We start from the raw sequence: 25,881 nt of genomic DNA on the forward strand, positions 1-25,881 counted from the left end.
TCTGCTGGGGGCTGTTAATAGCGTCGGGTTGCTAGTGCAGTGCACTGCAGGCTGCGCGGGAGCCCGGGTGCTCTGCTGGGGGCAATGAATCGCGTCTGGTTGCTCGTGCAGTGCACTGCAAGCTGCGGGAGAGCTTGTGTGCTCTGCTGGGTGCAGGGAATCGCGTCAGGTTGCTCGTGCTGGAGCTGCGGGGGAGCCTGGCTGCTCTGCGGGGGCAGTGAATCGCGTCAGTTAGCTCGTGCAGTGACTGCAGGCTGTGGGAGAGCCCAGGCGCTCTCCTGGGGGCTGTTAATAGCGTCATGTTGCTCGTGCAGTGCACTGCAGGCTGCGGGGGGGGGGGGGGGGGTGCTGCTCTGCTGGGGGAAGTGAATCGTGTCAGGTTGCTCGTGCAGTGCACTGCAGGCTGCGGGAGAGCCCGGGTGCTCTGCTGGGGGCAGTGAATAGCGTCAGGTTGCTCGTGCAGTGCACTGCGGGGGAGCTCGGGTGCTCTGCTGGGGGCAGTGAATCGCGTCAGGTTGCTCGCGCAGTGCACTGCAGGCTGCGGGGGAGCTCGGGTGCTCTGCTGGGGGCAGTGCATCGCGTCAGGTTGCTCGTGCTGTCGCTGCGGGGGAGCCCGGGTGCTCTGCTGAGGGCAGTGAATCGCGTCAGGCCGCTCGTGCAGTGCACTGCAGGGGAGCCCAGGTGCTTTGCTGGGGGCAGTGAATCGCGGCAGGTTGCTCGTGTAGACGCTGCGGGGGAGCCCGGGTGCTGTGCTGGGGGCAGTGAATCGCGTCAGGTTGCTCTTGCAGTGCACTGCAGACTGTGTGAGTGCCCGGCTGCTCTGCTGGGGGCAGTGAATCGCATCAGTTTGCTCGTGCAGTCGCTGCGGGGGAGCCCGGGCGCTCTGCCAGTGGGAGTGTATGCAGCGTGTGCCAGTCCCCCTGCCGCTGCTGTCACTCCGTGCAGTAAGCTGGGCCCTTGCTATCAGCTGACCAGGGTCACGCAGCCGCTCCGCCTCCTGTGCTGTCGCTGCCAAGTGCGAGCCGAGGAGCGGCTCCTCGGGGGAAGCTGCTGGCCGGAGGAGCGGGGAGGCGACGGGAGAGCCCGGCCCGGGCGCACGCAGGCACCGCCGGCGGGCACGATGAGCCAGGCGCCCAAGCTGCTGCAGCAGGAGGAGGACGGCGAGGACGAGGAGGACGATGACCTGGTCGGATTGGCGGGCTACGGAGACGGGGACTCCCTCACCGACGGAGACCCCGAGAGCGGCCCTGAGGAGGGAGGTAAGGCGCCCACCATGCCGCGGGCAGCATCCCCAGCACCGCTTCATTGCAGCGGAGAGGGACTTACTTAAAATATTACCGTGGAATTAGACGTCCATCTCTCTCCCCCTTTACACCTGCCGCTCCATGAAGGAGAGGGTCACGCACACTGAATAGTCTCAACTCATGCCTGGCCCCAGTGCCGTTTATAGCTCATCGATGCGACTCGATTTTTACAGCGCTACCTTAGTGTGGACGCTAGCGGGGGCTAACATCGCCGCCCTACTAACTTTGTGTATTCATTGGCCATGTTTTGCTGTTGGGCCCCTGCTTTATTACAGGAGTTTGTAGGTGTTTCATATTACCATCTCGTTTGGGCCGCCTGGTGATTTACGGCACTTGTCCAAACGTTCACAAAGTGGTTATTGTTAAGTTGGTGCAACACGTGCACAGCGCCCTGTCACTAAGAGAGAATGAGTCTGCCTCTCCTGCTCACAGGCGACCTACTTTTCTAGACACAGTGGGGGATTATCGGACAGGTGGCGGGTGGGGGAAGAGTAGCAAGAGGGAAGTGGCAGACACTCCGGCAAGCCCTCAGGTGATTGTACATGGACGCGCAGCACACTGCACACCTACTGGAGTTTGTGGAAATATGTTACAAAGCCAAAGCAGATTCGTAAAGTGACCAGGAGAACAGGGACAGTTTAAGGATTTTGGGGGCCCGTGGCCGAGCGTATTTTGGGTCCCCTGTTCGGAACAGCTTTGAATTTATGATCCGATTTCAGCTCTTGCATGCCGTGGTCAGGTCACCGACAGAGCACAGGCAACTGGTCTAAAGTTATTACATCTAATAATTCGGGATACTGAAGTGCGTTTTCAATATTGTATCACAGTAGCAGCTCACACATATTACTCCAAATAATGTGACACCCGCCAATTTCATCTAGCTCGTATGTGAGTCCTGTTTTGAACTTAAAGAAACCTTTTATGGATGTTGCATGAAACATAAACACGGCATTTCTCTGCAAAATGTCCGCAATAGACTCTCAGACATCACTCGCATTCTCTGCAGGGCAATGCGAACCATTCTCCCTTGATCCGCAGCAAACAGTTGTCTCCTGGACCAGGCCTCGCGTTATTACACTTCCAACTCTCGCGGCCTTTCACTTGCCGAGGGACTCTTGGAAAATCTCCTGGTTTGCCTGGGCTATCATTCCACTTTCGTTCTTCTAAGTTTACCAGTGTGAGAAGTGACAGTTGAGCAGATTATAAGTGATGAAATAGTGACGGGTTCGCACGACATCCTTGCTATAAACAGTAGTTAGCCTTCTGCTGTAAAACACTCCTCCAACTGAGGCGTGGCACTTCAACTAGGGTGTTGACGACAAGCATCGTTTGTGTACCTGCTTTTTTAATTTGCTGTTAAATGCACGTTACAACAAACCTTCGTTGACGAGTTTTATTGCATTCGTGAGTTTTATTGCACTCAATGCAATGTCGAAAACATACTAACTTTGGAAGACCTGTAGATGCATTGAACACGTCAGAATTGATGTCCACTATTAAGAACGACTTTTCATAAAAGTTGCATTCAGTTTTTGGAATTTCGATGAAAAATGAGAAAATGCTGTCTTTTTTTTAAAATCGGGAATTACCTATCACTCCTATCTTTCCTCACTGAGACATGGGTATATGCAGTAAACTATTATTCCAAGTGAGTTAGTTCTAGTTTGATTAAAATAAGGTGGTACATTTTTGACTAATTCTTTCCAACAGAGATCCTAGCGTATAATGGTATTTGTTGCTGTTACTGGGAAAATGCATATCTCTCAACGGGTCTCGTATGTGGGGACGTGTATTTCAGACTTCAGCACTATATATGGCGCGACCTAATATGTGTAATAGGAACTGTCAAACTACACACCCCACCCACCATGTTTTGTGGAGCAGGCTACAAATCAGGTTGACCACCGCCCACCTGACCGAAGGTATTTTCAGAGTTGGGAAAAGTATAATTAAAAAAATATATATTGACTTTGAATTCCTGGTATTTCTTGTTACTGCTTTTTGCCTATTTATTATGCAATCCATTTTTTACTGATCTGTATTATTGCTATACATATTTGTTGGTTCACCTGGCTATTTTTTTTTAGATGAATACAGTTTTAAATTGATATTTTCACATTCTTGAATACGTGAGGCAATTACTTTCTTCAGCCAACAAATTAATCAATATTCAATAATCAACCATAGAAAGTGGAAATCTTTTATCCACCTCATTGTAATTCAATATAGTTGTTCTTTGCACAGAAGTACAGCACAACAGAAATTACACATAGTCATCCTTTCTGCCATGGGAAAACAAACATCTTTGGACAATACCTGCTTTTTAAAGGGACATCATTGAGACTTTTTACTAGTGACTATTCTTCATTGGGACAGAGCACTTCTTAGCAGTGGTTGTATACGTTTAATGATACAGTCTCAGTGCTGCTCGGCAAGGTTTCTGTATTGCAACTGCTAATGGGAGCCACTGGTAATTATCAGACATTCTGCAAAAATTTTAATGGCAGTTATAGCATTCATGCACCAACACTAATATTTATCTGCAAAACTGCTATAACCATAACGGTCATCCAAGATTTAGGGGCTTATTAAGAGTACATCGGTCCTGGGACCGCCGTACTCGCAGTGGCAGTTCGACCACCGCACTCCGACCTCCTTAATCTGAGTGTAGTGGTAGGGTTGCATCCAGCCTGCTACAACACTGCCGGCACCACCAGTATCCTAGATCCCGCGGTGCTGGCGGTGTGTAAAGTGGGGACGAATGAAGGTGGTGCCAATCCCTGATCTGCACGCCATATTACAAGTTGCTCTTCCACAACCATTTCCATGGCGGTGTCAACCACCACTGCAGCTTTTGTTACGGGGGCCGATATTGCAGCTCTGCTGCAAAACCGTCCCCAACGGGTAAACAAGCATTGGAAATGCAATAGGTCTCGCATTAGAAAAGTTGGAGCTATTGGTCTTGTAAATGACAAATATTTTATTTATTTGTTGGTTTTTAAAACAGCTAAATTGATAGCTTTGTCATTTACAATGCCAATAGTTATAACTTTCGCGAATGTGACACCTATAGCATTTGGAATGCAACACTGGAGAGAGGGTGCTGCCACAGCACTTAGTCATTCAAACTAAAACCTCCCTCCTCTAGATTTGCTTGGTGTGTTTGGACCATGGAAGCTGCGAGCATTGGAGGTTCGGGCACTGGCGGTGGTGTGTGTGTGTGTGTGTGTGTGTGTGTGTGTGGGAGGGTCTCTGTTTATATTTAGAGAGGAATGGAGCGGGAAAGTAGAGACTGACAGCGAGGTATGAGAGTGAGAGAAGAGAGTGATTGGAAGAAATGGGCGAAGCTAGGAGAGAGAAATGAATGAAAAAGGGGAGGCAGAAAAAATAACACGGCCTGGTTGCCGTGAGAGAGAGGGGAGGTGCTGGCGGCTGAGGAGGGGGAGGAGAAATGCGACGAGCATTGGAGGTTCGGGCACTGTGGCGGTGGTGTGTGTGTAGGAGGGTCTCTGTTTACATTTAGAGAGGAATGGAGCGGGAAAGTAGAGACTGACAGCGAGGTATGAGAGTGAGAGAAGAGTGATTGGGAGAAATGGGCGAAGCTAGGAGAGAGAAATGAAAAAGGGGAGGCTGAAAAAATAAGACGGCCTGGCGTCCGTGAGAGAGAGGGGAGGTGCTGGCTAAGTAGCAGATTCAGAAAGTAAGCAAAGAAGTTTTCATTTTTTTTTGTAAATATCTTTTTATTGCAGCAAGGTCATTAATACATACAGTATGTTCGAACCATTCCCCTTGGCGCTCAAGGAATGCGCAACTTCCCCACTTCCGTGTCACACCGCCATTTAGCTCACACCCCGGAGGTTGAGCGGCGATACCATGGGGGGACAAGCCGCGCCAGAGAATGCTGTGGTGGGTCATAACTCCCAGGCGGTTGGGGAATGGCAATGTTGCTTTTCAGTCCTCACGCTCCCTCTGTCGTGCCCCAAGTCCAGTTGATCCAAGAGTCACTCTTCACCCTTACTGAACGACCTTCCCCCCGGCCCCCCTCAACTCTCTCAACCCCAACTACCCCCCTCTCCCCTCCCAGTACCTCCCAGAACCGCCCCCCCCGCCCGTACCCCCCACCCCCCCAGGCGTGCTAGAGTACCACCGAACCGAGTCCTCAACCCTCTCGGCTAAACCAGATCCGAAGCAAAGCACCAGGATTTATCAGCAACTATCCGTAAGTCACCACAGTGGAATGCAAACAGGGGAGCAGCAGAGGGGACCTAAGACAGCCCCACGTCAGGCAGGCACACCTCCGGAGCCGGGCTATGCAGCGGGGTGTCATCCTCGTCCATGTCCAGGAGCGTGAGGTCCAGGACCAGCCCCTCCCACGCCCTGGCCCTCTCCAGTGCCATGTCATTGCCTGCCCTGAGCGCGGCCTGCAGACGAAGCTCTCCCTCACACCGGGCCCATTTGTGCAGCTCAGCCTTCCAGCGCTCCGCCGTGGGGCCCCTGGACGCCTTCCATTGGGACGTGATGGCCCGCTTCGCCAGGAGGAGCCCTAGGTCTAGGAATTTGCTAGTAACCTTGTTTTTGGACGTGTGTGGGAACCAGTGTAGAATGCAGTGTGCCATGGTGAGTTGCAGGTCCCTCTCCGTTACCTCCCTCAGAACCTCCACTACCTCTCTCCAGAAGGAACCCAGCTCAGGACTGGACCAGAACATGTGTTGGAAATCGGCGAGATCCGCCGGGCAACGCGGGCAGGACGCCGGGTGGGCCGGGAAGTATTTATGTAGTTTGTCAGGGGTCAGGTAAGCCCTGTGTAGGACATAAAAGTGCACCAGCTGGAACCTTGCGTTGCGCGTCCCGTTTCGGGCCCTTTCCAGTATGCCATTCCATGCCTCCTCGGGGATCTCAGTCGCCAAGTCAGCCTCCCATTTCGCCTTCAAGGCCAGCAGTGGGGCGACGGACTCCGAGACCATGCGTCGATATAGGCACGTGACAGCCTTGACCGTCCCCGCCATCATCACGACGTACTGGCATCCCAGAGACAGCGGCGGCTCCAGCATGCCCGCCTTCCAGTGTTTGTGGATTGCCGCCGTTAGTGCCGCGTGGAGGAGAAAGTCCCCTCCCGCCAGCTCAAAGCGGTCCCTCAGGAGGTCGAAGGGCAACAGCGCCCCGTTTTCGTAAAGGTCGCCCATGGATGAGAGCCCCCGCTGGTCCCAATCATCCAGCCCGCGCCACGAGCCCCCATGCGGGAGTGCACCGCAGAGTTTAAGTGGGATCTCAGGTGCGCACGGAACCGCAATACCGCTCCTTCGGCGATATCTGTTCCAGCATTTTCGGGCCGTCGCAAATTCCTGGGTGAGGTGGAAATCTCCCATCGGAAGTCCCGGGACAACACCTGGACCGGGCCCGCCGGTTCCCCTGAGCCGTCCTCCCCCTCTCTGGCTCTTGCCACCCACTGCGTCAGCCATTGCAGTTGCGCCGCTAGGTAGTAGTACTCATAGTCCGGCACTGCCAGTCCTCCATCCGCCCGAGGGCGGAGAAGCGTGGCATGCGCCACCCTGCGCCTGCCCGTCCCCCACAGAAAGCAGATAACCATCGATCGCAGCCGCCGAAAGTAGCTCGCCGGGATCCAGATCGGGAGGGTCCCGAAGAAGTAGAGTAGCCGCGGCAAAGTGACCATCTTGAGCAGCGCCACTCTCCCCATGAGTGACAATGGGAGCGTGCTCCAAAAGTCAAAGTTTCCTTTGGTGTGCCTGATTGCCGTCCCGATATTACCCTCAAGGATATCCGCTCTGTCATGGAATATCGAGGTGCCAAGGTATCGCAGACTCCTCTCCTCCCACGTCACGCCCTCCGTGGTTTGTGGGCATGCTCTCCGAGGGCGGGCTGGGAATAGGTGGGACTTCGCCCAGTTCACTCGGAGTCCCGAGACTCTGCTCAGCGATTGGAGGAGGGTCTGAGCTCCGCGCAGGGAGTCCGCCGAGTTCGCCAGGAACAGCAGCAGATCATCTGCGTACAATGCGATGTGGTGTACCTGTCCATAGACGTCCAGGCCCTGATATGCCCGGGCCAGCCGGGCTCGTGCCGCAAGGGGTTCGACAGCCAGGGCAAACAGCAGGGGGGAGAGAGGACACCCCTGACGGGTGCCCCTGCCCACCATGCACATCTCAGAGATGACCCTCCCAGTTCTGACCCTCGCCGTCGCGTCCTGATAAAGCAGCTTCGTCCAATTTACGAAGCCTTCGCCGAGGCCCAGCGTGCGCTGAACGTGGAAGAGATAAGCCTATGTAAAGAAACAGGAGCCCCCTGGTGCGAATAGCAATCCTGGGTCAGGGTAGAGAATATATGTAAACAAAAATTCCCAGGCATGCACAAACGTTACTAGCATGTACAGGTGCAGATAAAATTATCTACAAGAACATTACGCAACTGCTTTCTCCAATAAACTTGGTTTTAATTTCTTTAAGGTTTTCATAAAAAATCATACGATAAAAATGTGGTACAATGTTCAGAGAAAATGCAAACTTCATTGTAAATATACATAATTTGTCATATTTAAAATTTCATTAGACACTATAAAAATAGATGGTTTCCTGTCGACGCGTTTCGACACGTGAGTTGTCTTCTTCAGGACTGTACCATCGATATTCTGTAAAATGATAATTATGGAGATTTTTTACTTTACAGTTCTTTTCTTAGTGAAGCAGTTTTCAAACGTTCATTTCATGTTAATTGTACCGCTAGTCAATCTTTCATAGATATTGATATACCGCATTAGTGCTCTAGAAATCGATAGTGAACCCATTAAATGTATCTATTTTCTCTATAAACATTGGCATCCTTGAGATAGAACATAAACATGCTTCAAAGCTATTCACATTGTCAACATTTGTTATATAACATCCTTAAGATAGAGCATAAACATGCTTCATACTTGTTCACATTGTCAACATTTGTTGTATAGCATCAGGATTTTCTTGTTTTTTAATAAGAACTAGATGACAAGCTTTTATCAGAGTGGACTGGCATGGCTGTATACTGTGCTGTACATGTATTTTAACGCATGCAAAAAAGAAGAAAGGAGATACCCATTAAGAAGTAATGTCATATAGGTCTGCACAGTCATGGATGGAGTTCTACCGACTGTGCAGAGTAAAACGCTAACATCACCAAAGTCTGCAGCGGTGCATTGCCCTGCGGAAGAAAATATCCAGCATTGCCTTGCATGGTAGGTGCCCTGATCCAATGGTGGGTGTTTTGCTAAAGGCAATGAATCTTGCATGTATGTCTTAACCTAAATGTGTGGGATTGTTCAAACATGTTAATGTTAACCTACCCTTATTCCTGTTTAGGAAACAAAACACTACAGATGTATATCAAGGTGACTTTTCTTTCCCTTATATGTAGTAACTACTTTTTAGTTTACATTTCATATTCACACATTCAAATGTCTCACCTTCTAGTGCGTCAAAAACTGACGTGGATATATTCTAGATGTATCTTTCTAAAAGCGGGTAAAAACCGTAGGAGCACGTAGGTCACAGAGATATAAAGAGACTTAATATCTGAAATGGTATATAAATAGAATTTGTCATATTACGTATTCTGATTTAACTGAATGGCACAAATGCATTACATTATGGCATAGCTATTAGTTACCTTAGGTTAGGTGATTCGTATCTAGTTGCATATGTTGTGATGATAATAATAATAAACAAACTGTCCTCTTTCAGTCTATGGCTTATCGAAACGCTGATGCATGCTGTAGACCACACGTGTAGCCGACCCTGAAGTTTAAAACATTTTGTGGGTAAATTACTGAAGTTTAAAACATTAGCTGTTATGGCGTGAATTTTCTTTTACCCAATTTTGAGATTAGAAGGGACAAAGGTTCTTACCGAATCGATATTATTAGTCAATCTAATCCGAGAGTTTGGTGAAACACGCGGATATGAAGGGGAACGGCCAGGCTTAACAGAATGAGGTTCTCATCAGTCCCACGGCGGATCAGATGAAGAGACACTCTGTGGTGAAAGGGACAGCTGTAAGAATTGAGGAGTAATATCTCTACTCTCCCCCTAGCCCTAATGGGCATGTGCAGTGTAAAAACGATTCTTACCGGCAAACTTTCACAGATTTAGTTGTCTGTCTCGAGCGGTGCAGTATGGGGACTGATAACGGTAACGTTTATCTGTATCACGAGGCAAGGGAAAAGGGTGTTACACTTGCGGGTGTGCAAACTCGTCTCTTTTGCGTGGAACAGTTAACACTAATGTTGCATTTCTTCTCTTACCGATATCTCTGGTCTGTGAACCGCGTGTGCTGCCTTCCTTCGTTTGGTTAGAGTTGGAATGTGTGATTGCCCGGGCCTTTTATGCAAACAGTCTAACTATTGGTTGGACACGGCCCGTTTTTCTTAAAGGGATACAGCGTCTTTTACCGGAAGACGTTCATTCTCAGTTATAACCTTCTCGGCGATTACGCATTCGTAAGGTTAGGATCTATTTTCCTCAAGCGAATGCAGCGTTATGTATCAGACCCTTGAGGGGTTTGGCTTAATTTGTTTCTTTCATCTATTCTAACGTGGATATTTTCGTGTTACGGTCATTCTGTAGTGTAGGGAGAGGGCGGGGGGTGGGGGAGGAGGGGGGGGCACTTATTCTTTCAATTTATTTGCAATGTAAGGCAGACCTACCTTATGGACATCAGTTAACATTAATTAGTGTGTCACAAACAGAACTCATTCAGATATTACTATTTGGGCTCATTGGAATCGCAATGAAGAGTAGTTATGTTTTAGAATATTATTCACATTAAAGGATGGCATTCGACCACGGTAAATCATTGTTCAGGCCGTGAGAAAATGTCTTAAGCGAAAAAATCCAGAAGACTTCTTTCTTCTTTCTTATTTTATCGCCACCCGTATTGTCGGGTGTGTGTATTTTCTCAAGAATACGCCATCTGATGTCAGTTGGGGCATGGCGATATTCTAAGTAATGGCTCACTAAAGGAGATGTCAGTTTCTGTGTCTTAATAGCCGATTTATGTTCCGTCAGTCGTGTTTTAATCATGCGGGCAGTTTCGCCAACGTACCCTTTATTGCAAGGACATAAAATCAGATAGACAACATTACTTGTCTTACACGTCCAGAGTTCCCTTGCTGTTATTTTAAAATTATTATGCACTAGAGTATCTCCTGGAATGATTCCATCACAAGATTGGCATGTGCCACATCGAGAAGTGCCTTTATAGGCATCAGTACCTGTTATTGACTTTTGTATAAAAGGGGTTCTTGCCATTGAGCTGACAAACCGCGATCTGACTACCAAATCTTTCAGATTTTTGTTTCGCCGGTGTGCATACATCGGCTTGGCAAGTTTAGGTTTAGATGGATCTGTGTTTAGTAAGTGCCAGTTGGCATTGATGGTTTGTCTGATGGTGGCATTCAATGTGGAATGCTTGGTAATGCATACCAATTTTGGTTCTTGTGTCGGTTTGTTCTGTTTGAGGAGACTCTCTCGGTTATAAAACCGGGCTCTCTTGTATGCTTCTCGCACCAGACGTCGCGGATATCCCCGGTCTATGAATTTTTGTTTCATTTTTATAGATTGGTGGTCGTAATCTTTAATGTTGGTGCAATTTCTCCTGACACGCAGGAATTGAGAAAAGGGGATTCCGTCTTTTTGGCACCTGGGGTGGTAACTTGAGAAGTGGAGGAGGGTATTCCTCGCGGTAGGTTTCGTGAATAGATCCACCTCCAGTTTGTTAGATTGATTTCTAATGTATATATCGAGAAATTCTACCTGGGATTCATGTACATGAGCAGTAAACCGAAGGTTACTGTCGGCCATGTTGATCCATTCCAGGAATTCTCGTAGAGTCTGTTCCCCATTGGTCCAGATGAAAAAGATATCATCTATAAACTGGTACCAATGGGAAACAGACTCATAGAAAGGGGCCATTTCATTGTATATATGGTGTGCCTCAAAAAGGGCCATATATATATTCGCTATGGACGGAGCCATGGCTGCCCCCATGCTCACGCCCTTAGTCTGCTGGTACATATGGTCACCAAACTGAAAGACATTTTCTTTCAGTACCAAGGTGAGGCATTCACAGATAAATCGTTTATCGCATGGAATGCTGTGTAGATCAATAAACCACATAGTAGCCTCCACTGCCTCTGTTTGGGGAATATTGCTGTACAGCGCTTCAACATCAAGAGTGACTAAAAGGTCACTATTGGTGTTGAAGGGAAGATGTTCTATCTTGGTGATGATCGCTCCAGTATCTTTAATGTACGATGGAGATAATGATACATATGGTCTTAAGATGTTAGGCCATTCCAGGCTGTCAAAGGCCTTCTCCATATCGACAGCAAACGCCACTGCCTCGTCTGTGTCATAGGTGTCAGTCTCCAGTACATGTAGGAGTCGCCGCACATTAAGCGCCGTATTGCGGGTCGGGATGAAGCCCGACTGGTCCGCGTGGACCAGCATGGTCATGTGGGGGATGTGGGGGAGCAAGCGCGTCGCCAAGATCTTACTCAAAATCTTGTAGTCCAGGTTGAGCATGGACAGTGGGCGGTACGCTGTTCTGTCCCATGGCTGCTTGCCCGGTTTCAGCAGGGGGACGATCAGCGCCTCCCTCGTGGTCGCAGGAAGACGACCCAGCCGCCTCGACTCGTTGTACAGCCACGTCAGCCTGGGCGCAAGGAGATCAGCATAGGTGAGATAGAATTCCGTTGGGAATCCGTCGGTGCCCGGCGTCTTGTTCCTTGCCATGCTCTTGATGGCGACCCGCACCTCTCTCTCCTCGATCTTGTCCCCGAGCCGCTTTGCGTTCTCCTCTCCCAGTTCCGGCAGGTCAAGATCCTCCGTAAAGGCCTGGAATTCCTCCAGTGATGGGAGGACCCTGCTGCGGTAGAGCTCCGTGTAGTAGTCATAGAACAACGCGTTGATCCCCTGTTGTTCAAATCGCGCCGTCCCCGCGTGGTCCCTGAGCTCAAGGATGACCGCGCTCCGGCGAGCCGGATTGGCCAGCCAGGCCAGCAGAGCTCCTGATTTGTCCCGTTACGAGTGCGCTTGTGTAAGGTAGGCCTTGTAGTCAAAGCACCGGAGGCGCTCCACCGTCGCCGCCACCGCCTCTCTCGCCTCCAGCAGGGCCTCGTGAGTGTCCGGGCGTTCAGGACTTGCTCTTTCTAGCCCCCGCAGTACCTCGTCCTCCTTCGCGATTTCCCCCAGCAACGTTCTCCGCACCCCCAATGACGTCGCGATGCACTGGCCCCGCAGCACAGATTTGAAGGCGTCCCATTCCGTCGCAGCTGAGCCCGCCGTGCCCGCGTTCACCTGGAAGTACGCTTCGATGCCCGAGGCTATTGTGGTTCGGAAGAGCTGGTCGTCTAGCGCCTCAGGGCGGAGTTTCCAGGCTGGGATCCTCGGGCGGATTTGCGCCCAGCGCATCCGCACGAGGAGCGGGTTATGGTCAGAGATCGAGCGCATGAGATACTCACTGTGGCACACCTCTGCGTGCACGTCCTGGGAACACAGGAAGGCATCTATGCGAACGCGCAATTCATGGAGAGCGGAGAAGAACGAATAGTCCCTGACCGACGGGTGGTTAGCCCTCCAGGAGTCGACCAGTCCCCACCGGCGCTGCCATGCAGAACGCGCAAGTGCAAGTTTGCCAGCTGGTGCATTCAGTAGGGGGGGGTGTTATCTGTCCAGGGCAGTGTCAGTCACACTATTAAAGTCGCCGCCCAGGAGCAAGGGTTCCACTAAGAACGGGGCCAGTTTGTTGGACAGTAGAGAGAGAAATGCAGGCTGGTCCACATTTGGGGCGTACAAACAACCCAGATTAAGGTCCCTCCCATCCAGCTTTCCTCGTAACATTATGTATCTCCCCTCCGGGTCAATTACTTGATGCGTGCACTGGAAAGGTACCCCCGCCCGTATCCATATGGCCACCCCCCTAGCATAAGCAGAGTAGCCAGTGTGATAGACCTGCCCCCTCCAACGTCGCTGCAGCGCCTTCCCTTCCTGAGCTAGCAGATGGGTTTCCTGAAGGAATGCGATGTGAATGCCCCGCCTGACCAGATAGGAGTGGATCTTGTGTCGCCTATGCATCGAGTGCATCCCCCTTACGTTCCATGTGAGACATTTGTAGCCTAAGTCGGATCCCATGGTAGAGCCCACCGTGTCCTATCTACCCTCTCAGTGACCCCCCCCAGCACGCCCAGGTCCCCCCCGTCCCCCCTCCAACTTGTGTAATCAAACTACCCCAACTCCCACACCCCAGGACAGACAACCAACATGGAAACCCCATCCAAACTCTAATATCAAAAGCGTGTCACTGCAGAATAGGGCTGGAGCGGCCGCGACGCCGACCCCAGACAGGCCCGAAGCCCCCCGCCACCGCCCCACCTCACCCAACAACACTCAGGAGAGGTGTCCCGACTCTCCCCTCCCCCAAAGTCCCAGTGATAGGTCCCGGGGGGGTATCCGCACCCCACTGCATAGCGTCCGGAAGCGGCCCCCAGCCATACCCCAGTACCTTACATATTCGGCCAGTGTTCCTCGATCCAGATCAGCCAAGGATAGCATCCGCTGTTTGGGGAGTCACCACTGGCAGGTCCGTCTCCGAGAGCTCGTGCCCACTACTGGAGCCAGGGCTGGGGGCACTGGCCTTCGACTGCTCCGATGCGCTGCTGGAGGGGCTGGCGTCTCCCTGGCTAATGGCCGCCACTGCCTGCACCGCCTTGACTCGTTCCTGTTGCCATCCCGATGGGGAGCCAGATCGTCGTGTCGGCGTCGTTTCCGCGGAGCGTCTCCTGGGTGGGGTCCGCGGCTGGGGATCCGTACCCGGTTCCCCCCTGGCATCCAACCAGCTCCAAGCCTCCTGTGGCGTTAGGAAAAAGTGGGTGCTCTCCCCAGCAACCACCCGCAGCCGCGCCGGGAACAGCATAGCGTAGGGCATCTGCAGCGACCTCAGTTTCCGCTTGACCGCCAGGAAGGAGGCCCATTGTTTTTGCACGTCTCTGGTGAAGTCCGGGAAGACCATGACCCTGCTGTTGTCGATTCTCAGGTCCGGGAGGTCTCTCACCCTCCGCAGGATATGGTCCCTGTCTCTAAAGTGTAGGAGACGCAGTACAATCGGACGCGGCGGCCCCCCTGGCTTGGGGGGGCGCGCAGGGACTCTGTGCGCCCGTTCAATGGCAAAGAACGAGGAAAGTCCTTCTGGGGCCACCTGGGTCCGCAGCCAGCCCTCCAGGTAGGAGACCGCATCCTGCCCCTCCACTTTTTCGGGGACCCCCACGAGGCGGAGGTTATTGCGCCGAGAGCGCCCTTCGCTGTCCTCAGCTCTGAGCTCCAGCACTCGTACCTTCTGCGCCATCTCTGCCAGTGATGTCTTTAGCTCAGCTATGTCCCCAGGCAGACTTTTCAGGGTAACCTCCGAGGTCGCCACCCGCTCCTTTAGCTTCCTGTGGTCGTCCTTCAGCAGGGTCAGGTACGTTCCGATAGCATCCATGCACTTTTCGAGAGCTTCCCGCGACGCTACGATCGCCTGCATGATGTCCCCCAGGGAAGGATCCCGCGGGTGAGTCGAGCCCCCCGCTCCAAGCCCCGGCGGGTCGTCTTCCACGAGGTGTCCCGGGTCATCCAGCTTCAGGGCTTCAAAGCCCTTCTTTCTGCCACCCCGTACCATGTTGGTGGGCAGCTAGCTCCGTGTGCCCCTTCGGTGGCCGCCGGCGCTCCCGCTCGCCACACCAGTTCCGCCACGGGCACCCCGCTCCCGCGTACCTCCGGGCCCGCGTCACGCGGGGTCAATGCTAAGAAGCAGTCTAGGGGTCAGGTCCCGTACCACCAGGTTCGTGGGGCACCAGAGCTCCGAGTCCGGTCGCCCGGCGGGGTCGTCTTCGTCTGGGGGGCTCAGGCTGATTTCGCGCCTGCAATCACCATTCTCAATGCAGCGCTCAGTGCCCGGGCGTCTCCGGCCAGGTGGTCGCCCCTTCCCGCCTCCGGGTCAGTTGCCTCGTGGGAGCGGGCAGCCGATGCCTCCTCTCCTTCTCTCCTCGTCTGCGCTGTCCGAGCGCCACTGGCTTGCTGGGGGTATGGGCTCCGTGGCAAATCCTCCCCTGGGGGACGAACACAGCACCCCACGAGGCCCCAGGGGCTCCGAAAACGGCCGCCAAAGCAGTTACAGGCACTCTGGCGGCGCCATCTTAAGGTCAGGCAAGCCGGCCGTCTCTCGCCCTCCGGATCCGCGTGCTGTGGCGCCAGTCCGTGCTCCTCACCTCCAACGTATGCCAGGGGGTCCCCGCCGACAAGCTGCCCGCTGCCTCAGCCTCCCAGGGCTCCCCGTCTCCACCAGGGCTCCGCCGCCAGGCGTCTCAGGTCAGGACGGCGGCCGCCATTTTGGGCGCTCGCTGCCCCCGGTGCCTCGTTCTCCGGCAAAAGTTCAGTGGGGGCTCATACAGGGCCGCCGGGTTCCCCCTACTCGCTCCCGGTACTCTCCTGGGCACTTCTGTGGGTTCGGGGTCCGAGCCGGGACCCAGGATATGTGGTGGTGCGAGGCGGGCGCGGAGGAGCTCCGGAGTCCCGCTTCCACCTACATCGGCGCCTTAGCCACCCAAAGAAGTTTTCATGCGCGCTTTTTAAAAAGCGAAATTGAACGGCTATCTAAGCAGCTAATTAAAATTGAGGGTCTTGAAACGTAATAATTATTTTACATGATACTTTCAAAAGGCAAAAGATAAGAAGTTTGCACACAAGACGAACAAGACTGAGGGCATTGCTGTGGGGAGGGGGGAGGAGAAATGCGACACGGCCGCAGCAGGGGGCGGAGCGGGGAGAGCGGCGATGGGGGAGTGACACGGGCCGTAGTGTGAAGCAGCAGGGGCCTTTGAAGTGAAGCTAAGCTTCACTTCAAAGGTGTGGGAGGAGTTCTGCTGGGGAACAGACGGCGATTTGATGATGTGCACGCGCATTTTAGGTCAATGCGCTTGCGCATTGACCTAAAAGCGCACGGGCACAGCATCAAATCGCCAGTCAATCGCCAGTGTAGGTAAACCTTATTTAAGCCCCTATAGTCTCGCTCAATGCGCATGCGCATTGAGTAATGTGTCCATCTGTAACGCAACTGATGCTCATGTAAGGCGCTCTGATACCTACGGATCAAGTTCACACTATAAAAAACCTCTATTAAAAAAAGAAACATATCTAGGCCCGTGTGCAGCCTTTGCCATTGCTGAACCAGGAAGGGCCTCATTCCACTTACAGCAATGGGGCTGTTTGCGGAGCATACCCTGATATGAGCTGCTAACCTCAGTTCTACGTGTCATGATGGCAGTGTGTGGGTAGTTAGTGGCTGTTAATGTGTTAGGCTGGTGATGGAATCTCCTGTGGGCAGTTCATGCGGTGCTTGGTGGGGGGCAGGTGATGTTGGCCGAAATGGCGTGCCGCGGGTCATGGGGAGGTTTAATACACAGTGTCCAGTCTGGCGCTGGTGCATTTTATATGATCTGGCCCTGAGACAGTCTAAATCGAGCGTGTAATTTCTACAAAATATATTAAAACTTACGAATCATGGAATCACGTTTTGGAGAATGACGTTGCCACGCACACATTTCTAAAGAAGAACCATGACATATGTACCTTATTAGTCATTAAATAGTCAACAGTTCGAAAACAGGACAGGCACTAGAAGAGGTTAAATCTCACACTTCCTTTAACGCAGGGTGCTTTGTTTGGCCAGCAATATGTAAAGCAGAATCTACTTAAGAAATAATGCAACTGCAGCATCTTAAAAACAACGCGACCCCGAGTACATTTTCATTCAGTCACAGGATTGCTCAGAAGTAAAAAAAAAAAAAAAGGCTACAGCCAGGTGGGATGAATAAAATACGTGAATAACTAGCCAACATTAGGAATCTCGAATTGCTGCCATCTTGGACGTACAGAGGAGACAGCTATCTTTATATTACGTTTTGAAACTTTGTTGGGCGCTCAATATATCATGGAGACGGGTATATTTACGGTTGTGGATCTGATGGATAACACTCACTTGAAATAATAAAGTGGTATTCCTAGAAAAAAACAAACCGTTGGTAGAGAATCTTCAGGGTGGAAAATGTGGGCTGAGGCCTGGCTAGCACATTTAAATGAGACATCCATAAGAAAAGCCAGTGCCTCTGGCGGTAGCTTTCAGTTAAACAGAGCTTCTCTGACACCTTGTTCGGTACAATGCCTTCCCATCTCCCCCCTCTTTTGTTACGGGACATGCCATTTAAACCCTATTCACAGGTGTGAAATGGGATTAACAGCCCATTAAAAAAGCACAAAAAGCAGATCACGAGCAGCAGGAAAGGGGGTAGAGAAACTGTTTGCCACAGATTAGGCAGAAAGCGGCGGTTCTGCATACCAATACACCGGCCCTGTTTACTGAATACCGGAAATGGGAAGCGATAACTCGGCCGACCAGAATTAAATATGAAAGCGCGAGTGCTCCTGCCTGAAGCCAGGCACGCAGAAACCCTCTCCCTGAACAGGGCGATCCGGCTGCCCGTCACCTGAGTGTTCGCACGAGATGAAAGGTCACAGAAAAATGTACAGTGCAGGAAAACGACATTCTGTTGTATCCTGCAGGTAGTGGTTGATGTTTATCCAGCAAGGAAACCTGTATGGTCAAATCTGGGTACATAGTGGCGGGTGGTGTCACAATCAGAAATGATAGTGTTCTTGACACTTATAGCATCGACATCATATGAGTGCCACTTACACAAGTGATATGATTTGTATCCATAAGCTACGCAGAGAAATCACGCAGGATTGGAGACTGCTGAACCAGGGCACCACGGGCCCTACATTATACACCCATCCCCTGACCCGGAAGTAAAACCGCTACTCATTTGGGTTGCAATGGGTCCCAGGGGCCCCGGGCCTACTATACCCGCTGCATTAGAGGAGAGGATGAGGCATAACGACCAGAGCTGCTGACCTTGGAACTGCGGAGCCAGGTTCGAGGCTGGCGTCGGCTCAACATCCTGTGATTCTGTGTAAATCACTTAATCGCCCCGTGTCTGCAAAAAAAGCAACATGTCTTTTTTGTAATGTACCTGGTGCTCACATAAAGCGCTCCAATACATAGGGGTCGAGTTCGCGCTGTATAACACGCTAACATTATATGTATATATAAATATATTTGTAGCTGCGCCCATCGTTGGAATGGCTTAAAGGTTTATGCCCACTGAGCTCCTAAAGAAGCCACAATACATTTTACTATATTCCCTTTTATTTACTATAGATGCATACATGATTTGCTGCAACGTACAGAAATACCGCTTCTAGGCACTGTGCCTACACCCGGGGGTGTTGGAATATTTCACGAGTTTCTTTTCAGCACTACCCGTAAGCAATACAATTTTCATCCATTATATGTCAGGAACCTTCTACTGAACAAGGGGGCAGAGAGAGAACAGACGAGTGGAGGGAGGGAAGGGGTGTGCGGTGAGAGAAAGGGGAGAGCGGATACTCAGAGGTAAGGGACAGAGAGAAGTAGAGAACGGAAAAAATATATAAAGGGGAGAAAGAAAGGAGTGAGACATATAGTGAAGAGAGTGAGGCGGGGGAAAGGAGGAAACACGGGGAATCGAGAGGGAAAGAAGAGATGGCGAGGCAGAGGGAAGGGGAGAGAAAGAGGTGAAGTAATAGGGATAGGGAGAGACAAAAGTAAGACAGACTGCAACAAACAAGACGGAGGGCATTAATGTGGGGAGGGGGGAGGAGAAGTGCGACACGGCCGCAGCAGGGGGCGGAGCGTGGAGAGCGGCGATGAGGGAAAGACACGGCCGAGTGTGAAGCAGCAGGGGCCTTTGAAGTGAAGCTAAGCTTCACTTCAAAGGAGTGGGAGGAGTGCTGCTGGGGAACAGATGGCGATTTGATGATGTGCACGCGCATTTTAGGTCAATGCGCTTGCGCATTGACCTAAAAGCGCACGGGCACAGCATCAAATCGCCAGTCTAGGCAAACCGTGGGTAAACCTTGTTTAAGTGCCTACAGTCTCGCTCAATACGCATGCGCATTGAGAGGCGAGACCTAAAAATGGGCCCACAGCTGACAGGGAAAACTCCTGATGCCCGCTACTGCCAGCCCGGCCCTGCCAACAGGGCCCCCGGGCAAATCTGCCCAATGGAGTGGGTGCGGGAGGATCACGGTGTGCCCCCCTACATTTGAACTTTCATGCATGCACTGTGTGGCATGCACAACGTGGTGCAGGCCACACAGTGTACGTGCATGCAGTAGGCTCTCTCACGGCAGTGGTCTTCATGTTAGGCTTTCCTATGAGCCTAACAGACCGCTGTTGTGAGACCGGCGCCGCACTGCCCACCCGCCCTGGATTCAACTCAGAATTTGGCGGGCGGGTGCACCACGGGTATGTGCGCCACATTTGCACACTTACATATTTCGTGGATGTAATAGGGTGTCCGTTTGACACCCTTGCAATTGCAATCGCAATTTGCGAGAACCTAATGGGTACTCGCAAATTGCGAATGTCTTCCCATTCATTCTGATGGGCCCCTAGGCCTATCAGAATGAATGGAAAAGTACCCCTTAATTGCGAATCACAATTTGCAATCTGCAGTTATGGAATATTAAGGAATCGCAATTAATAATGCGATTCCTTCATACCTTCCATTTTGTGATTTCTTAATAGTTTCGCAAAAAATCGCTATTAAGGACTCACAAAACGGGTTTTTCATACATATGCCCCAATGTTCCGTAAACTCCCTAAACACTGAAAATAATGTGCCTTCATAGCAATATTTATGCTCAATGAATACAAATAAAGACTCAGGAAAATCACTCCACAAAAGGCTTTCTTCTGGTCCAGTCCACAATTGTGAAGAAGGCCTTTCAAGTAGATTCTTGCACTGAAACGTGATGACTTAAATGCAAGAGTAAAAAAAAAATAGTGAACCCCCCAAAAAACAAAGATACCATGTGATTTAAGTTGGTAACTCTAAAATACAAATATTGACCAACAACATTGTGAGATAACCTTAGGGTCTGATACAATGCATCACATATCACTTGTTTGTGTTGCAGTGCAATTTTGTGAACATTTGTCTTCTGAGATGTTGTAGTTATTTCTCCAAACGCTTTGGATGCTATGAATAATCCCATAACTCATCTCTTCATCATATTGAGATGTTGTAAACTAATTGCTAAGAATATACAACGAAAATAAAAATGTGTTATATTTTTTCTTGCAAGGCTGACCACACACAATTATAACACACAGGATATACTTATGTAAGATTCGCAACAAGTCTACAATTCTTATAACATTAACGTAAGAAATACATTCCGCGATGGTATTGTTTTGATAAATAATATTTCATAACTTATGCACAACATATACATAATATGCGTTTGAGACTCTTGCCGATACTATAAAATTGAGACAAAACCGAGCTACTTATGGCTATTCATGGAAACGAATGAGTTCCAGTTTTTGGTTAAGTAAACTTTTTTGCACTTCTAATCAATAAGGTGTTTTCATAATTTGTGATCTATTTTTTTATCGTGATTATGCATATTCTTAACTTTCATTTACGCCAAAAGTCTACTTAATCACTCCATACGACCTACTTCCATTCTTCAGTCCATTTAGGTATCCAGCTTACATGAAAAGCGCTTTGAAGCACCCACGAGGCACTTTATAAAAACAATAAATACAATGCATTTCACTCTGACGCAAATTCCTCTCAAGCCAATGGGCGAAAATTAATGTTTCCTGCTGCTTCTCCCAGTTCTTTCAGATCTCACATGTTAGCAAGTATGCGAAGAGTTCCAAAACCCCACTGAAGCCGGATGTGTCGTGCATATCAAAATCCTCCTGCGCCAAAGTTGAAAGGTCAGCTGTCAGTGCTTAAAAAAGCAGGCCGTGCACTCCTAGGCCGCAGCTGTGGCAGTCACTTCAGAAGCTGCTGCGTGAGCGCGAGCAGCAAGGCTGGGCACTACCGACCCCCCTTCCCCCGTGCGGCCTTGGTATAACCCATAACTGTCAACAGGAAACTGGGACGCGGCTCTGGAATGCTGAAGTCACACACATTCACGTGGCCTCTGTGTTTATCAACATTTCTGTGCCATTTATGCGCGCCACCGCTTACAGTAAATAGGTTTATGTTTTCTAAAACCAAGGAACGTTTCCACTGAATTAGGTTTTGAACAAAACTGTAGGTAAGCTTTATGGTCACATGCCTATTCCGTTAATGGCACTGGCTTTTGTAACTCGTAAGGAATGTGTCCCTAGAAGCTGATGTATTACATTTCAGGTCAGTGCTCAAAATGTAGTTTCGTTTGGTTTGTGACTATGTATGGGGGCTTCAATTGTTGCATTTCATCAGATTTTGAATGTGTTATTTAGGTCGAGTCTAGGCAGCACATGTGTTGCTCTGCGAGGCATGCTGTATTCAGGTAGGGACTTGTAGCTCCGCCCACTCTCAGCCCATATTTTTAATTGGCTCGTGCCATTGTCCACTGTAAACGGTGGCTGTTCTTTGGTCAATAGGCTTAACAGTCCCTCCTTAGTACCGCCTTGTTTCATTTTGTAATGGGAACTACGAGAAAACCTATAAACTAACCCAATCAATCAATCGGGGCTTTATATAGCGTGCTACTCACCCGTGAGGGTCTCAAGGCGCTGGGGAGTGGGGGGGGTGGCTCTGGATCAGTCGAACAGCCAGGTCTTGAGGTCCTTACTGAACTTGTGCAGGGTCTGGGAGCGTCTGATGTTCACAGGGAGATTGTTCCAGGTCTTGGCTGCGATGTAGGAGAAAGCTCTCCTGCCAGTTCTGTTTCTGCGGATGCGGGAGACGCCAGGGCGAGGTCGGCGGAGCGGAGTTCGTCTTAGGTACGTGGAAGGATAATCTCTTGTTGTGGTATTTGGGTCCGATGTTGAGGGATTTGTAGGCGGGGGTGAGGAGTTTGAAGGTGACCCTCTTCTCGATGGGGAGCCAGTGGAGGGCTTGTAGGTGTTGGGTCATGTGTTTGTGAGGTGGTGTCCGGAGGACAAGTCTGGTTGCAGCATTCTGGATGGTTTGGAGTTTGTGTAGAAGAGTTCTGTTGATTCTGGCATAAAGTGTGTTGCCGTAGTCCAGTCTGCTGTTTATGAGCGCGTGGGTGACGGTCCTTCTGCAGTCGGGGGGGATCCATTTGAGGGTCTTACGGAGGATCCAAAGGCAGTTGAAACTAGAGGAAGCGACGGCGTTGATCTGGCGGTTCATGGAGAGGGAGGAGTCAAGGACGATGCCGATGTTCAGAGCGTGGTCTGTAGGGGTGGGAGGGTTCCAGAGGGCGGAGGGCCACCAGGTGCTGTCCCAGGCAGAGGTGCAGGGTCCAAGGATTTATCCATGCTGCCACGTTCTTCATTCCTTCCTGGAAGCAGACTCTGGTGTCTTCGGGACTCTTTGTGAGTGAGAGGATGAGCTGGGTGTCATTGGCGTAGGATACGATGCTGAGCCCATGCTGTCTGACGATGGCGGCGAGGGGGGCCATGAGATGTTGAAGAGCATGGGGTTGAGTGATGATCCCTGGGATCCACCGCAGTTGATTTCCGTGGGTTTGGAGAGGAAGGGAGGGAGTCGGATCCTCTGGGTTCTGCCGGAGAGGAAGGATTGGATCCAATCGAGGGCAGCTCCTTGTATCCCCGCGTCGTGAAGTCTGGCTGTAAGCGTGCGATGTGAAACGGTACCGAAGGCTGTGGAGAGGACTAGAAGGATGAGGGCCGCAGTGTTTTACTGATGTCTAAAAGCTCATCTTGTAGACATTTCCCCAAAACAACTTCCTACAACATGATTAGTTCATACAACTGTATTTTATTGTTTATAAAAATATTTTTAATCTTAGTATTGTTCTACATATATATTTGTTTTACATAATAAATAGTCATTCATGTATTTACAATTTTAATATAAAACTTGTCATGATTCGAGCTTGAAACACAACTTACAAAATTGTCTATAACCCCACAAAAACACCCATCAAACCTGCATTTTCACCTCTTAAAACTCTACAATCTCACTTACATTCACACAACACAAACATTGTGAAAGGATTCGAAAACATGTGTGGGATCCTTTATAATTCTTGCAGAGACAATTGAAAATTGAATTCCTTTCTGCAATTGCGTCCCATCCAGTTTTTCTCTTGTATATGTCTCTGGTAGGATTCCCTTGTATCTAGAAATGGTCTACGCACGTTTCGGTGGATATCACTTCAAACCACCCTCATCAGGATCAAATATGTGCTGGATAAATATCAACAGACCCGTGGACAGGGGGTTATCTGTAAAAATCAACATGAGACAGATTTACCTGGGGACTGTCAAATACAAAAACTTTAGAAAAATGTATTTTTTCAAAATAACGTCCTTGATGCTAAAGTTGGCCATTATGATTGTGTTGCTTCCTGTTATACATTTCATGTTATACATTATGACAAATTCACCTGTGGTGTACACAAATTCCCAAAATAAGGATTTCTCAAATGTGACAGAGAGATTTTGAGTGAGACCAGAATGTGGACACGGTTAAGAAAGTCCAAGAAACCAAAAGAAGAAGCCTTCACCAAGGAACCGGATCGCAATATATAAAGTGGTTCATGTAGGAACAAATAAAGTCCAAAGTTGCAAGACCAGAGGTCAGAAAGAAGTGAAAAGATGCGTCACTATACAACGTCAAAATTTGCACCTGAGCAATTCTGTATGGCTCTCATCCGATGGATACTAACTACGCAGCGTGTAGCTCACAGTGCATACATGACCATATATTTATATTATCATTTGAGATGTTGACTGGTTATCTATCTGAGGAGAGAATAAGCAATAGTCATGTGTAATTACCCCGAAAAAACCTTATCCAAAATCCTTAAAGATTACAACTTGTTGTTTGTAAGCAAAGCGTATCCCATTGCAAGCTTGACCTGGGTGTTTCTGAATCACAAATTTAGCTATTCCTTTGAAAAGGCTTTGGATATTATACATCCATCATCAACAAGGAGGCTTTATCTTCAATTCAGATATGGCACCCTTCTGCTACTTGCATTAACAAATAAGTGGTCAGATGATTCCTGTTATCTCTGCCCTGGGTTCCACATGAAAGAAGAAACAGAAGCTCATGTGGTCCTTTTTTGCCCGGCCTATCAGAAGGCTAGGAAAAAATGGATCATACAATGTGTAGGAACCTGGGCATAAGGAACTATCTAGCTACATTAAGAATTCTAAAATCTGAGATGGAACCACTATTTGTTATTGCAATGTCTAAATTTCTGCAGGAAATGTGGATAAAGAGAGGGCACTTTCAATCTGAAGTCTTTGTTTGTTCTTAATCGGCCCCAATATAAATGTTTAATAGACTTTTTAATGACTTGTATACTATTTTTTTAAAAAATAATTTGGCCCCCAAATGCTAAACTGTATGAATTTTGTGAATGCTATGGCGTATGCTGCTCATTGTTGTTTTTTTTCTATTGCCACAATCGAAATCCAAAATATGGAAGTTATAATCTAAATTGTTGTATTTTAATCTATGTACTTTTATGACCCAAAAAGTCGAAATAACGTTATTATTAATGAATACTCATGTGTAGCTATCCCTAGGGGATCTCTGCATCTTATAAACCTCACATAAGGGTTATAGCTTTCACTGGGTTTCCTGATAAGGGGTTTTTGTTCTACGTCTGTAATAGGTATATGGGTTCTCTCTCCAGTTTTGCTGAACGGTTATTGCTTGGTTATCCTCAGGGTCTAACTTTTACCAATGGAAGCCATCGTGACTATGTTCCAATATGTTTAATTTATCATCCTGCAACATAAATGCCAAAGCACTGGTTCAGTATATGTAAAAGTCAGAAAATGTCCACAGTCTCCCATTGGAATACTATGTGACTAAGGGTTAGATCATAAAAAGCCGGCTTGCATTGTTGTTACTGCCTAGTGAGTTATATATACAAAGAGAGGTTTAATTCTCAAAATATGGGCTAACCATTATTATTTAGACATCTGAGAGACTGCCTTTCATGCCAAACAGTATTTGATTTTTGTGTCAGTGATATGATGCTAAAACAGAAAAAACCTTGTAGTTTACTATTAGGCTAAAACAGAAGGCTGTAATCGGCTACTCATAGTTATAGAGTGCAATTCGTGCCCGCCAAATGATGTGTACAAGCATTACCAATTTAAACCTCCCATGGGGACACCACCTGTTACCTGTGTTTTTACTCAGTAGACTTTAATTGCAGCCTCAGAGCTCTAATTTGTCAAATAGCTTGTCAGGACACACTATCTCCTAACACGTAATTTTTTTTTTTATAACTGGTGCCGAATACATTTGCAATGTAGTAGGTCTCGCTTTTGCGAGAGTTTAAGGTATTGGCATTGTAAATGACCATGCCTTTTATTTATCTGTTTTTAAAACAACCCTTAAATAAAAGGCATTGTCATTTACAATGCCAATAGCTAAAACTCTCGCAAATGTGAGACCTATTGCATTGCAAATTCTTGTTTTTTTCCTGTAGCTGCACCCCTT

At 49.2% G+C, this 25,881-nt stretch overlaps 1 protein-coding gene across 2 annotated transcripts in view; it reads left to right on the forward strand.

Annotated features, from left to right (window-relative positions):
- Positions 1–25,881, forward strand: part of RRAGD (Ras related GTP binding D) — a 279,849-nt gene that overhangs the window by 58,961 nt on the left and 195,007 nt on the right. Inside the window, exon 1 of one of the 2 annotated variants that reach the window (XM_086926658.1) lies at positions 881–1,259. The exons of the other annotated variant lie outside the window; for it this stretch is intronic. Within the exon in view, the coding sequence (XP_086782784.1) occupies positions 1,121–1,259 (139 nt within the window). The 5' untranslated portion in view covers positions 881–1,120. Of the gene's footprint in view, positions 1–880; positions 1,260–25,881 lie in introns of those variants that run through there. 2 annotated transcript variants of the gene reach the window in all.

Source organism: Lissotriton vulgaris, chromosome 6 (assembly GCF_964263255.1).
Source record: "Lissotriton vulgaris chromosome 6, aLisVul1.2, whole genome shotgun sequence".
Lineage (NCBI taxonomy): Eukaryota > Metazoa > Chordata > Amphibia > Caudata > Salamandridae > Lissotriton > Lissotriton vulgaris.